This window comes from Gymnoscopelus braueri (genome assembly GCF_963280865.1).
Source record: "Gymnoscopelus braueri genome assembly, chromosome: 12".
Taxonomy (NCBI): Eukaryota; Metazoa; Chordata; class Actinopteri; order Myctophiformes; family Myctophidae; genus Gymnoscopelus; species Gymnoscopelus braueri.
This window is the reverse complement of record NC_137614.1, coordinates 37628378-37643311: the sequence shown is the minus strand read 5'-3', so window position 1 is coordinate 37643311 and position 14934 is coordinate 37628378. Positions and strand designations below refer to the sequence as shown.

Below are 14934 nucleotides of genomic sequence, written 5' to 3'. Positions count from 1 at the left end.
CAGCCCCACCTTCACCAGCTGCGACATTAAAGTGATGAACACATTATTCATCACTAATTAGCCTACTATCCAATAATGTGATTGTGAAATGGGCCATTCTGCATAATGAGTACTTTTACATTTGACACTGTAAGTCTATTTTGGTGCCAATACGTATTACTAAAGTACATTTTTGAATGCAGGACTTTTGCTGCACTTGTAACAAAGTATTTCTACATTGTGGTATTGCTATTTTTCTTGTACTTTCTGTACTTCTTCCACCACTGCAATTAAGAACAAGAATCTTGTGTAAAATTCTGCAGAGCAAACGGGCTCAAGCGAGACCAATTAGTTGCAAGTTAAAATGAATTAATAAATACCAGACTTTGACCTGTGCCTCCCAAAAGTAGGCCAATGCATTGCAAAAATCCAGAGTGCTAATTTAACTCTAAGATAAATTGGCACGGAGGATTTTGCCATGCAAAAGCCATTAATTACATCACTAATGACATGGCGTGGATCATAAAAGAAAGAGACAGATAGAGACAGAGAGAGTGAGAGAGAGAGAGAGAGAGAGAGAGAGGCCATTGAAACTGTCTTTACATCAGCAATAAAAAGTCAGATATAGTCTTGTTTTGTGGTTTTAAAACCCCTGATATTGTCCCAAAATAAGGCTGCGGGTTCGAGGCACACTGAGGTACATCTGAGCTGAGCAACATGTGCACACTGTGAAAACCCTGAGTGTTACAATTAACACTCAGCATTTTACAGCAGCTATGTTTGTTTCCTTCTACGTACAGTATGACAAAATCAAAAATTAGTCTGTGTACGCTTCAAAATCCTCAGTGTATATTGAAACTCAGGGTTTTGCAGAGTGTTATTACTGTACTGTAGGTGTCAATTAATTCCTACACAGGTTGCTACAGTGAACAGAGAGAAAGAAACGAAACAAAAACACAAAAAAAGACAAGAGAAACAGCGTTTAGACATCAGACGTTCACAGAGCGTTTAAGAGACACAAGTGCATCATTGGCAAAAAACTGCTGGTGAGAGGAGAGGTGCACGCAAGTCCGTTGTGCGACCCGCGTGCAAAATGCTTGTGTATGTGTGTGTCAGTGTAATGTACACCGTCAAAATCTTCAGTGTAATTTAACTCAAAAGCATCCATTTGGTTCCAAATGGACCAAATGAGTTATCAACACTGATGATTTCAGTATGTCTGTCGAGTTCATTCAGTCAGTGTATCAGTGTTTGTCATTAAGCATATTTGCGTTAAATACTGTGTGTGTGTGTGTGTGTGTGTGTGTGTGTGTGTGTGTGTGTGTGTGTGTGTGTGTGTGTGTGTGTGTGTGTGTGTGTGTGTGTGTGTGTGTGAGCAAGCACTTATCAAAGAGGTAGCAGAGAATAGTCAGAGCAACACAAAGATTTTCCAACAAAACAATCATCCATGTGTGATCTGATCTGAGAACAGCTTATTTACCTGCTGATCAACACATCTCTACAAGACCTGTTCAAATTCACATCAATTCAAAGACATTACATAGCTTCTTTTTTTTACCCCCTTAATTGTTCAATACACCATGGGATACACAAACAAATTTCCAGGATACTATTATTTTGACAATTGAGATTATAAATGACCAAAGACCTCAAATCTTTGTCAGAATTCAATTCAATAGACCTTTTTCACAGCAGTCATATTAACACGAAATAGCAGGTAAACCCAGGTTGAATTAACAAAACGAATTAGGGTTCCGTTCCATTTAGTGTGGTAGAGTCTTTCCAGTGAGCCAAACACGCACAATAGCAGCACCCTGACTCTGTTTGACCTAAATGGAACACCTTAAAGGTGCAGTGAATTTACTTATTTTTAAGTGTTAAGCAGCTACTGTATATATTCTGATGGCAATCATTGCTATTGAGTATTATCTGTTCAGTAACAGGGCTATCTCTATCTCTCCAGACCTTTAGTAAACTGAAAATGTATTTTCGGATCGGGATACCACTTTTATCCAATCAGGAGAGAGAACACATACTGTACAGGATAAACAAGTGGACTTGGAAGTGATGACACAAAGAAATGAGATGACACAAAATTTTAACTGGAACACTATCGTGTTCACACAATTGATGCTGATAAATGGGTATAAATGGGTACTCTTTCCTGATTGCATGAAATGGCAACGCAGCTGAAATTGTATTTTCTGTTTATTAAAGTGCTAGAGAGAGATACCTGTTACCGCACAAAAACTCTGAAGCAACATTTACTATCAGAATAATATAGAGATTTAACTTTTTAACAAACTAAAAAAAACTTTTTGTTAAAAATACAAATAATATCATTGGTAACATCTGTTTACCCTACTATTTCTGAAATCTGAAATTTGCTAACGTAAATGTCTGAGTTGACCTAAGTCTTTATCCCACAAAGGCCATGACACGTTGACAAACAGCTCACACTATTTTATCAGAACACTGATACAGCTTGAAAGATACTTTCCCATTTCCCAAAAGCTATCCCAGACAAGGCCAATATCGTTATCCACTGTGTGAAAGGTTGTCAATGCATCGTTGCCTTAAAGCAAAGTTTCACTTTGATAAGAGGTTTGGGTTGTGTAGTTACCTTCTCATAATATAACTCAAAATATTGGCAAGACATACAATAGTTACAAAATAGTTGCACCGTTGATTCAAAATGTATATTCCAAAATTGGCTCTTCATTGAAGGAAACAATTCTGGAATATCAATTTCTAATCAACAGAACAACTATTAAAGATATCTCACCAATATGTTTGAGTTACATCATGGCAAGGTAACAACATAAAGTAAACCTCTACCAACGTGTAATTTAGCTTTAAGTCAAAAGTACATTAAACAACTTGGGATGACCTCCATTCATAACTCCAGGCTGCAAATGGTTAACAATCAACCATTCTTCATCAATAACATTTAAACTGATTCATGAGCAAGTGTCAGATGTTTGTCTCAAACCATCCATCAAAAGCAACAATGTGCACCATGCACAAATTCTTCCCCTGGAAGTTGCTTGCTGAAATGTGTTAATATAAGCTTTGTAGATATGCCATAGTGATGGATATAGGCTTGGGGTGTCATTCACAGCATGTTTGTAGGCCTTGGTGTTTAAAGCAGAGAGCGAGAGTGGCAGTAGAGCCATATCATTCGAACGTTAAGTATCGAGTTCTAGTAGAATTGTAGGAGAATTCCATTTCTGTATGTAGGCCGAGCACAAAAGCACTATTCATGCTTTTCTTGTACAACAGTTTTTTTTTCACTTGAAAACGTGTCATTTTCATTGAGCGATACGGTCGTACGTCCAAGCATAAGTTACGGCTGCTTAGCACAGAAAAGAAACACATGTATATAAGACATCTAACACAGGATCCCAATGTTACAACCCTTAACAGACGATTCGGAAAATAGAATGGAAAACCGAGAACGCATGCCTGCTGAGGGTCACGCTGACATTGAGAGAGGTGTCAAAAGTCAAAGTGGGGGAAATCCAAAGTGCGATGCAGACATCTACACAGCGATCTGGACTTGTTCCACAAGTTGACACCAACTTAATGAAGCTTGAGACTTGTAAGGTTCGACCAGCTATCAAACTGTACAAACTTACTCCCGTTATCGGAGGGTACCAATTGATGACTAGGTCATCGCTATTTACAAGAGTGTCACAATGTTAAAGCATGAAAGCAACTGCATGGGTTTAAGTCCCTTCATTTGTCATTGCATTACTACGAGCCAGCAATTTCAAATCTAGAGGAGAAAGGGTAGGGCAGTGATGTCGGGGTTCAACCAAGTATTGAGGGTATCACTGAATAAATCAGATAGGACCATTTGTTTTCCAGAGCCTAAATTCTACACTGGTTTACTCTGATGCATGAATACTTAAAAAACAAAGACTTGAGCCTAATTTATACTTTGACGCACGACTGTGTTGCTTGACTGAAGTATCATGGATGCGACACATTTTCCAGCAGGCTACATGGTCGTGAGACAAACCATAGATTAGGCATTCAGCCTTTTGTAACAACTCTGTAAATTAGGACTGGTGTCGAAGACGAGAGATTAGAGAGGGAGAATCGTTTTACAAATAGACATCGTAATGACGCTTTGATGCAGCGAGATCTAAAAGCTCCACTGTGGTTTTACTGTGCAGGCTCTTCCAAAGGTAGGGTTGCTCCCTTTTGATGCTTAAACTCCATAGTTTCACTCTGAAGGAGTGTTGAAATAAAGTTGTCTGTCTAAGTAGGTATACGGTATAAGTAGGTAAGAAATGTTCGGTTGGTAAGGAAAGTAATGTAGGTAAGGTAAGTAAGGTAAGTAAGGAAAGTAAGGTAGGTATAAGTAAGGTAGGTCCTGAAAAACTGACAAATCAATGGCCCTTTGATCTGCAGGCTTGTCGTAAGATGCATTGACGGAAAACAAAATCATCCAGCATTTGAACAAATGAGAAAAATGACAAAAAGAATAATATATACAAAAGAAACTTCTAAAATTAGTGTTAAAAAATATCAGATGCTTTATAACAATCACAATCATGCAGAGACCAAAAAAATATATATATTTAATATATATATATGTGCGGAAGGGAGAGGTAGTATGTTTTGGTTAAATGTAGCGCCAAAGCAATGTGACACGTTCTCAGTTTGTACAATAAAACAGAGAGAATGAGGCGGAAGTAAAGCCCAATTTATGCTTTGGTGAAAAAGAGTTGTGCAACACGACGATGAAAAAAAAGTGTCCATGCGAGTCGCATGGACACTTTTTCACTTTTTTTTCTCCAGCTGGAAATATCTTCTTTTTTTTTTTTTGTCGCACAACACTTTTGCATATAAGGATAAATTAGGCCGAAGGGGGACACGGACTGAGACGCACAGAGCGATGGTTTACATGGAGAAACATTGGGATCCGCTTAAATATACTGACTGGTCTACTGGCGAACACGAGCCTGCCAGAACAATCTTACATCACAACAACTGGCAACGAGTTTACTGTAGTATCAAAACACTGCAGAGGTTGGTGAGGAGACAGCTTAGTTGAGGGTGTGTGTCTGTGTGTGTGTGTGTGTGTGTGTGTGTGTGTGTGTGTGTGTGTGTGTGTGTGTGTGTGTGTGTGTGTGTGTGTGTGTGTGTGTGTGTGTGTGTGTGTGTGTGTGTGTGTGTGTGTGTGTGTGTGTGTGTGTGTGTGTGTGTGACTCTGAGGTTAAAAGAACACTCAGTATTTTTGCAATCTGTGAGAATTAAGAGTATGTGTGGCCATGTTTGGTTCCCTTGTAGTTTATTGTGAATCGTTTGTCTTGTGAATCACTGAGGTATGTTATGCGTTTTTCAGCTGAGAATTGGCTGTAGTTTAGTAAGGCTACTGAGGTGGAGATTTCTGACCTGGGTTGAGTGGATGGGGGGTCGTGAGGTGAGAGATAGCAGCCATTTAGGGGGTTCAATCTAGCGGCTACGCAGGGCCGTCAGTGTCTCTTAGCTTAGATCAGCTATTGGCTCTGTTGCCTATTTTAACTGGGTAAAATGTAGACCCCTTCTTACCTTAGCTCACAGATGGCAGACATTTTTAGGTCCATTTGAGTAGACACACACAAGTGCAGTTTCATAGGTTCTGGCATGCTGACTCAACAGCATTATCCATGCATGGGATCCACATATTATACATCAGCGGAAAAAAAGGCCAAGCTCTAATTTACAAGAGAACAGAGCAAAATTAACCCAAACTGTTGACCCCTAGAACCCTCAAGCAGGTGCCACCTCTCACTTAACGCCCCATCCTGCATTCCTTTTTTTTTAGTTTTTTTTATACATCTTTCATGTAGATGTTGACGTTGTATGAAGAAAAAAAGTCCACTTGTTATGTCTTTCAACATGAGTCCTATTTCTGTACAAACACAGTGATTCTTTTTTTTAAGAGCTGTGATGAGAGACAACAGAGTCAATTATGAAAGGATGTCCCACTTTGGGTTTGGGAGGAGACAGTCTGTCAGTCGTGATGCACTCTGCCTGTGACGATTCTCACTTTAAAAATACTTTTTTATCTCTTATTATTTTCTATACACATTCTACAGTCTCTAGGGGATTCCATCCAAATTCTGACGAGCTGCAAAATTCCCATCAGCCCTTGGTGCGTCAGGGTCATCCAATACGCGAGGCCGGATTGGCTGCTGAGTTAAAGCTATGAAGAGAAATAATCCTACATGTATTTGGCTATTGCAGAAGAGGCTGTTAAGATGGTTGGCTTGTGAAATGCAAAAGCCCACCCAACACTGTTCCTGGGACAGTTTGTTGAATGTTGTTGGCCACTTTCAGTCAGTTAAGAGTCGAGGCAGTGTTATTTTGAGAATGAGCTTTGAACACCTGATCGTGTTTGACGTCGTTAGCCTGCTTCCTGCAGTGCGGGCGTAGCTTTTGTACAGAGCTTGAATCGGCCTTTCCATTGTGAATGAAATGATTCACTTCACTTTGTCCCTTTCTCCTCAGCTTTGCAGTGTGTGAAATGGCTGCGGTCGGAACACCGCGTCCTCTTTTTTTCCACTTGAAAAACAACAACGTTAATGTCCGTCCGAAGAAAAGAAACACGCCATCACACACCGACCAGCTGTCCTGTAAGCCGATGCATTGAAAATCTCCATGGCGCCAGAGAGCGTCCTTGCATGTGATGAAAGGAACAAGGCTGGGAAGGGAAAAGGACGTTGGAAAGGGACCCATGTGAGTCCACTTTGTTCATGTGTCCTCGATTGAAACGTCCCAGCGCGGCAAGCTAAGTGCAAGTGAGCTTAGCAACCTCAGACACAAATGAAAACAACAACAACAAATCTCCAATCGAAAAAACAACCAGTCCAGAGAGGGAAAACAATTCCACCAAAATGAAAATATAGATATATTGTTGTCAAAGCTTATCACTTGACCCGAGAGAGTAGAGAAGAGAGAGGTACATCCATAGAACTGGAATGGACAGACAGCAGTGTCTGGCTGTAATTTTGTCGGGAACATTCATAATGTCTGCCAGGGGTTTGGATTTTGAACTGGTGTGTGTGTGTGTGTGTGTGTGTGGTCAACAGAACCACCACTGGAATGTTCAGTGAAATGATGCCTTTGCCATGCTAATGTGTCAGCTTACTGAGTCTCATGCACTGCAACCAGCGCTCATCTCACTGGATGGACTGCCATGTTTACTGCCATGCTGATTTATACTTTGTTGTGTGACGCTGTCACATGCCGATCTACAGATTGGTTATTTTCAGCTTGTGACGCAAGTATAAATCTGGCTATAGTCTCCACAATACATAAATGGTTTTCATTTGCCAATATTTCAAACAACTGGGTGGGGTACTGGCTCCTTGCGCCTTGGCCGTTCATGGCGATCGCTGAGGCAAAAGATTAACTACTAATTCACAATGCTCTTTTACAATAAAAAATTTGTCCGTTTTTTTGAATACTAGATTTTTTTGTATGAAATTTTATTTATAAAACACAACTTGTGTGTGTGATATTCTCATAGCAGTTTGTGAAAATATCATTATATTCATCGTACAGCTCTATTACAGCCACAGTGTTATGAGTACAACAGCGGCCATCTTAATTATCTGCACTCAGCGATGTTTGAACAGGACTGTCCATTCTAGCCATTCCACTTCTATGTTTGAACAGGACTGTCCATTCTGGCCATTCCACTTCTCTGGGCACCTCAGCAGAAAAAAAAACATCAATCCATTTCCTATTTTGCATAAAGTACTGGAACTCCAGAGCAACAATTCAATTCTCTTAGTATTTTGCCTACTTTATCGTTTAGTATGTACAGACTTAGCAAGTGGTATTTACAAACTGGGACCACAGGGGGGCGATGTGGGCCCACAGGTGACATGTGATGAACATATCAGAATGTGTTATTATGTTATTATGATGATGATATTGAAGCAATATAATTAAACCTCGCTTACCTACACCTGACTGGTGTCCAAGTCTAACAAACTGGTCAGAATGAATGAGGCTGCAGTTATATAATATGAATATGTACAAAAACATCTTCTATGGAGTATGATTTAACCATTTAAACCCTACATACTTTGTTGTACGTCAAATAGTGAAAGGTAACTAAGCGTTTTGAAGCGCTGTGAGCTTGCACGTCGCCTACGCTACGGTCACTAAAGACGTTAGGGTTCACGTGGTTAACTCTGTCGTTCAGGGCATCACAAGGTTTTCATTCCAAACGTCTCCAGGTTATTTATAGCTTATCTTTTTGTAACGATTCACCCACGCACACTTTGCGCACAAAAGTCATGATTACTCTCTACACAGATTATCTGTCCTTAGAGGATGCAACCGAGTCCTTGGGCGCCTGTAATATCCTACAATTTAATAACTTTATGGCAATGCTTTTGAAAGAGAAGGGTGTCGCCATTGTGAGTTCAGTGTAAAAATTTGGAATTAAAAACGTTTTAATTAGTTTGTGTCGTTTTAGCTTATTAACCATGATTTCTTTTTAATCACAGTGATGCCTATAGCTTAATAAAACAATCTCCGTGTCATGATTGTAAGGTCACACGCCCCTCCCCCCCACCATGCGCGCGCGCACACACACACACACACACACACACACACACACACACACACACACACACACACACACACACACACACACACGGACACACACACACACACACACACACACACACACACACACACACACACACACACACACACACACACTCTCACGCCACCAACAACACAACATTAACAGACAAACGTTTCCCTGAGGCAGCAGTAGATGGCTGGCGTTCTGTCACACACAAGCCACCGAGCCTAAACTGTCGTAGCAGCAAACCTAAACCACACAAACCAAATCCAAAGAAACATGACTTGGTGTGTCTATGTGTGTCTGTCTCACAGGTCCATTAATCACACTGGAGCCTGTGTGCGTGCCACGCGTCCCCCTGTGGTCCGTTAACATTCTTATTATATACTGTACAAAACATTAAAAAATACAGAGCGCCCCTCGGGTACGTCTCATCGCTTGCATGTGCGGTCACAGGTGCGATAGTGTGTGTGTGGGTGTGGGTGTGGTTGTGTGTAAGCACGTACACCCGATTAGTTGACGCACACACACACACACACACACACGCGTACGCACAGCCGCACATGCAAGCAGGGCCTTCAAAACCTCTACATTATACAGTGGATCACTCGTTACTATTTTGTTTCCATAGAAACAGCCATCTTTACACACTCTTAAATATAGGTATTAGCTTATATGTAATGATTTGTATTTATTTATATAGAAGTATACATACATTCTTGTTTGGCAAATTCCCCTTTGTCATATGAACAGGGAACTCCAAACACAGTGGCCCCTCCACCTCCACACCTCTGCGCCGCCATTCATCCAGCCATCCATCCATTCGTCCATCCATCCACTCTCCTGTTATTATTATCCCTAAACCCACCGTTTTTCCTAAATAAATGTTTAGCTAATAGCTACACTCCATAGATACAGATGGGAAACATTTGTGAGTGGGATTCACACTCACGGTAAGCCAACGTTGAAGGGTCCTATCCCAATGATGTATACTTTTATATCGTTGGCAAATTAAAATCAAATTTAAAAAGTAGATATTGTACGGACCGAACAGCTGGGTGGACCGGACAATGTATTCCAATTAAAAAATAAATAAAAAATCCATATTGCAATTTATCTTTGAAGTGAACAAATGTTTTAGTTTTTGTCAATAAAGAATAATCGAGATAAACGGCGACGGGCGCCCTTTTGTCTGACAGACGATGACAGAGACTCTTCGCTGTCGCCGTATCCAATAGCAATCTTTTTCTTTATGGTGAATTCATGTATTCACATCAGTCCAATTGGCGCAAGGGGAATTAATCGGTACGCTTCCCGCTGACGTTTGGATTTTAAACGTCAACTTCATGTGGCATCTGTGGAGTGATGCGTCTCCTCCATCCAAAAAACAAACAGAGGGGTCTCGGTCGAGATTGGGGGGGGGGGGTCCGGTCCAGAGAGGTGGACTGGATACACGGATGAGAAGGTGTATACCTCTTTTCTCCAAGTACGGACATCCGGGTCATATCCTGGGAAATCCAAGAGGTCCAAACACGTCGTCCCAGTCTGCCATACACATACATCCAGAACGTCGGCTCCCGATTGTGTCGCTTCAAATCTCCATCGGACGAGGAGAGGAGGAGGACAGGTGAAGGAGGGCTACCATCTATCTATCCTTCTTCTTTCCGACACGTATCTGGGGGTTGGGGTGGGGGGGAGGGAGGGAGGGAGGTTGGGTGGGGGGGGGGGGGTTATCAAGGTGTTTTGGGGAGGATAAAGGAAGGTGAGGGTCGGTCGGTGGCGGGGGACTGCGGTGGTGGCGGCAGGGGGGAGGAGGTGGCGGCGGCGGCGGCGGCGGCGGCGGGGAGGAGGTGGCGGCCCTGTCTTTGCTACGACACCTCGCTGCCGAACACCTCCAGCACCAGCGGGGTGAGCTGCATGCTGTGCTCGGGCTGGAAGGACAGCGAGCGGTACTGCTTGGAGTGCTCCTCGTTCAGGCTGCGCAGGTCCGCCAGCTTCTGGATCATCTTGGCGTAGAGGAGGCGCCCGCCGGGGTGGTTGACCCGGATGTAGGCCTGCAGGACCTCGGACAGGTGGTCCTGGAGCTGCTCCACCCTCGCGTGGTCCTGGACCCCTGGACGGTCTAGGGGGCGGGGGGGGGGGGGGGGGTCAATATATTCAATGTCTCAATTTACAAATGTCTTCTAAATCCTAACAGTTTTTTTGAAAAAAAATGATGTTGCTATATCATTGGTTTTCAAACTTTTTAATGTCAAGGACCCCAAAATGTATATCTACAAGATCTACAAGATCTACAAGCTCACAATGCGTCACATCGCGACACATTGTGAGCTTGTAGATTGGCTATTTTCAAATGGCCCGGAATGTATACAGGGCTGAAGTGGTTAATGTATTTATTTTAAAATAATAATCAAAATCTAGAAGTAGAAGTAAAAGTATGGAAAATTGTAAATACTGAAGAAAGTAAAAAAATACCTCAAAATTGTACTTATGTACTTAGTTACTTTCCACCACTGGGGCGTCTCTTACCTGGGGACAGCAGGCAGACGGCCATGAGCAGCACGTGTTCCTCCTCATGCAGGTTGAGTTTCTTCAGGCCAACTTGGAACTTCACCAGCGGCTCCAACAGATCCAGAGTGTGTCCCGCTATGGTAGACAAAGCATTCGTTAGCTGTGCGTGCGTGCGTTCGTTCGTGCGTACACGTGATTCACATGATACAGTAAAGTCCTTCAGAACTCATACCATAACAACAGTACAACATACTGTATGTCTCTCCCTATATAAAGCTACATTACGCAAGCACTTTGGTTGAGAGTAGTTTATTTACTATTCACTGCAAACTGTACAAAGGTCTTATTATATTATACCAGTTGTTCTCAATCGTTTTGGGCTCAAGGCAACCCCCTATACATAATTTATTTATGCACAGCAGCCTTTTTATTCACGGCATCTAGCCTCCGACATCTGAAGAGCGCATATGCTGTTACGTAAATGTGTAAATCCCCCCTCCCGAGATCTGTCGTGAGGAAAACAGAGAGAATATCTGTTTCGGTTAGAACTAGAAATAACTTTGTACTCGACTCGACGTTAGGCATCAAGTGATATTGTGAAAGGTTTAAACCACACATGGAGCAACTGGCGGCCCGGGGGTTCACATGCGGCTCCCCCACCTTCACTTAATGCGGCACGCTGGTTAATATTGGAATACTGATATGTTATTGATTTCAGCTGTTACAATTCCAAACATGAAAACATGACCCACTTTAATTACTTCAGTCTATAATATATATTAGTTGCTTAATGACTAGTATTAAAATTCTATTGTCTTTTTTTATGTCCAATGTATTTGTATTTAATGCATTTGAAATTAAATAAAAATATTACTTTTCAGGATTCCAATTCAAAAATAGCAAAAATAGCAGATCTACAAGCTCAAAACACGTCGCACCGCGACGCGTTTTGAGCTTGTAGATCTGCTATTTTTGCTATTTTTCTAATAGCAGCGCTTGTAGAGCTTGTAGATCGGCAATTTTTGCTACTTTTGTGTGACAAAGAAATACGGAGATAAGAGGTACGTGTCTGCCCAACAGTATATGCAATGTGGCCCTCTGGAGTGAGTGTGGAAATATAGTGTCCCTCTCCATCATTAAAGTTGCCCACCCCTGGTTTAAACTCATATACTGTAGAATAGTTGCGGTGTTGGTAAGTTCCAAATTTTATCCAAGTATTTCGCGGCACCCCTGGAGTCGCATCCCGGCACCCACTTTGAGAAACCCTGCGTTAATACATATCATCAATACGTCTCCCTCTTCTGTTGAAACACAAAACAAAGACCAAACGGTCTACTTTTTATAGCAGTTCCTACTTGTGAAGTCAATGAAGTGTGAAAATAATATGAATGGGAAGAAGTTAAAATAATAACAAGACATTTGGTGCATATTATTTATGGATCACTGCAAATCTCTACAAATCACATCCTTCTAAAACTAGCAATCAAGCTGTCAAATAATTGCAGTGGAGTAGAAAATACAATCTTACCCAATAAAATGGATCGAAGGAATAGCCTCCCAGTCACTCTAAGGGAAACCCCCTTGCGACATTAGTAGGCATTTAGGTTTTTAGTTTAAACTAGGTATAAATAATTAGGTAGTTGTATGTTCTCTTTGTTTTTGTCATGTTGTTATTGTAATGTTTTCAAGTGTGGGGACTACGGATGGAAATGAGCTTCTAGCTCTGGCATGTTTACATGATACTGACATGCAATATACTGAATGCACTACATGTGATTTAGGACCTCTTTTAATTACAAGATGCTGATTTTAACACGCTGCTTTCTCAGGCTTTCTGTGCTCATCTTGTCTTCCATTCTCTACCGCAATTCTTCTCTTTTTGCTCCCTGAGCTGCAAACGTGGAAGCCGACATAAACAAGAGTTTCACCTCACTGTTACCTGTAATCGTGTTGTGACAATAAAGTTGATTGATTGATTGATCTACATGATATAATGTTTAGTTGATTGAATTCACGTTCATGTATTGAATGTTCATTAATAGTCCAGTACCTTAACCCTATTTTTTTACATTAACGATACGAAGCTGATAATAGCGCCAAATTTTGCATGAGGCTTCTTTAGGACCTACTGATGGATTCTAGCCTTGGGTACCAAACTTTATTTTGAATATTTTCCATACAATTAGGCTTATTAATATCCATAACAAAAAACTGTCCGATTAACTTTTTGGCCAATAACTCTTTAACCGTAGGTCATAGCATCAAAAATCTTTATTCCCTGGACTCCTTGGATCATGACGCAACTTCCCATATAGATTCCACCCCTTTTACGATTTCAAGATTTTTCGCCATTTTATGTTATCTTCAAAACACATATTTTGTTATTACTCCTACAAATGTTGTCCAAAACTCACACAAATCGGAACACACTCTTTGTCTTTGGTTATGTGATCAAGATGTATCAGTCAGATTTTTCATATTCCCTTCGGATTGGCTATGATTGGCTTCTGAAATTTGTGGGAGGGTCCGTTTGGCACAAATCATGAACACAGCGTCCAATCTGTCCCAATTTTTTATCATTGAGGGGCCACTAATAAAGACAGAGCCAATGTGATTTCACTTCCACCCATAGGGGGCACAACAAATTATATAAATGTCACTGTTTTTGCACCAACTTAAGTACAAATGGTCTTGTGAGTCATGTGACAATGAACGTCCAACAGGCTTTTGATATTCCATACTGTTTGCCTGTAATTGGCTTCAAGAAAAAGCATTTGATGAGTATGCAGATGAAGTTTTCATCCCTTATATCTGCTGAAGCAGCTGCAGGAAACCAAGCAGTTGGATGTTGTATGGGACACATATCCCAGATAGTTCGAAGGAGTCCACCCACGAAAAGAGAGGACAAGGTGTTCGCAGGAAAGTGTCAAGTCAGACAAAGCTACCCGGCAATTGGATGGATTTTCTTCGGGACCCAACAAATAAGAGGGAGCTGTTTGCCTTTTTGACTTCCAGGACTGAAAAGTTCAACTGGCCACCATCCAAAGCTGTGTATGTCACATCAGGGCAAGCTGTGTCGTTTTTTGGTTCCAATCATGAGGAGGCAGACACCAGGATTCTGGTTCATGTACGGCATGCACTGGAGCAAGGAGCAAAAACTATCGTACTGTGGACACTGATATTGTGATCCTTGCAGGCTTGTTCCGTGATTTAGTTACGATTCAACCTTTGGCTGACATCTGGGTGGCTTTTGGCATGGGCAAAATACAGATTTTACCACATCAACAACATGTGTAAATATCTGGGGGAGTCACAATCTCGTGCTCTGCCTATGTTCCAAGAATTGTCAGGTTGTGACATAGCATCTGCTTTCCACAGTAAGGGTAAGAAGTCAGCTTGACATGCCTGGCAAGCCTATGATGATGTCACAGAGATACTTGTCAGTCTGGCCAAACATCCCCTCCAGCTGCTGAATGTTGACAGTCAGCAGTTCCCGAAGCTTGAGAGACTGACGGTTATCCTGTATGACAAATCCAGTCCTTTGAGCTCCATCAACCAGACTAGAAAAGAACTATTCTGTCATGGGAATAGGTCAATGGAGAAACTGCCACCCACCCAAGATGCACTACTTCAGCATGTTAAGCGGGCAGTGTATCAAGCAGGCATCTGGACGACCAGCCTACAAACAGAACAAGTTATTCCCTCCCCACATGAGCATGGATGGACCAAGATATATATCTGAGGCATGGGTGCCAGTTTGGATGACAATTCCAGAAGTCTCCAGAGCATCCAGAGAGATGATCAAATGCTCTTGTAAAGGGGACTGTTCCACCTGCAAATGTGGC

General features: G+C 41.6%; 1 protein-coding gene across 1 annotated transcript in view; it reads right to left on the bottom strand.

Moving 5' to 3' along the window:
- Positions 1 to 876: 876 nt before the first annotated feature.
- Positions 877 to 14934, bottom strand: part of LOC308097379 (vitamin D3 receptor A) — a gene marked incomplete at its 5' end in the record, with an annotated part of 33709 nt that continues 19651 nt past the window's right edge. Inside the window, 2 exons of the mRNA XM_080445135.1 lie at positions 877 to 10700; positions 11108 to 11224. Of these exons, the coding sequence (XP_080301261.1) occupies positions 10447 to 10700; positions 11108 to 11224 (371 nt within the window). The 3' untranslated portion in view covers positions 877 to 10446. The remainder of the gene's footprint in view (positions 10701 to 11107; positions 11225 to 14934) is intronic.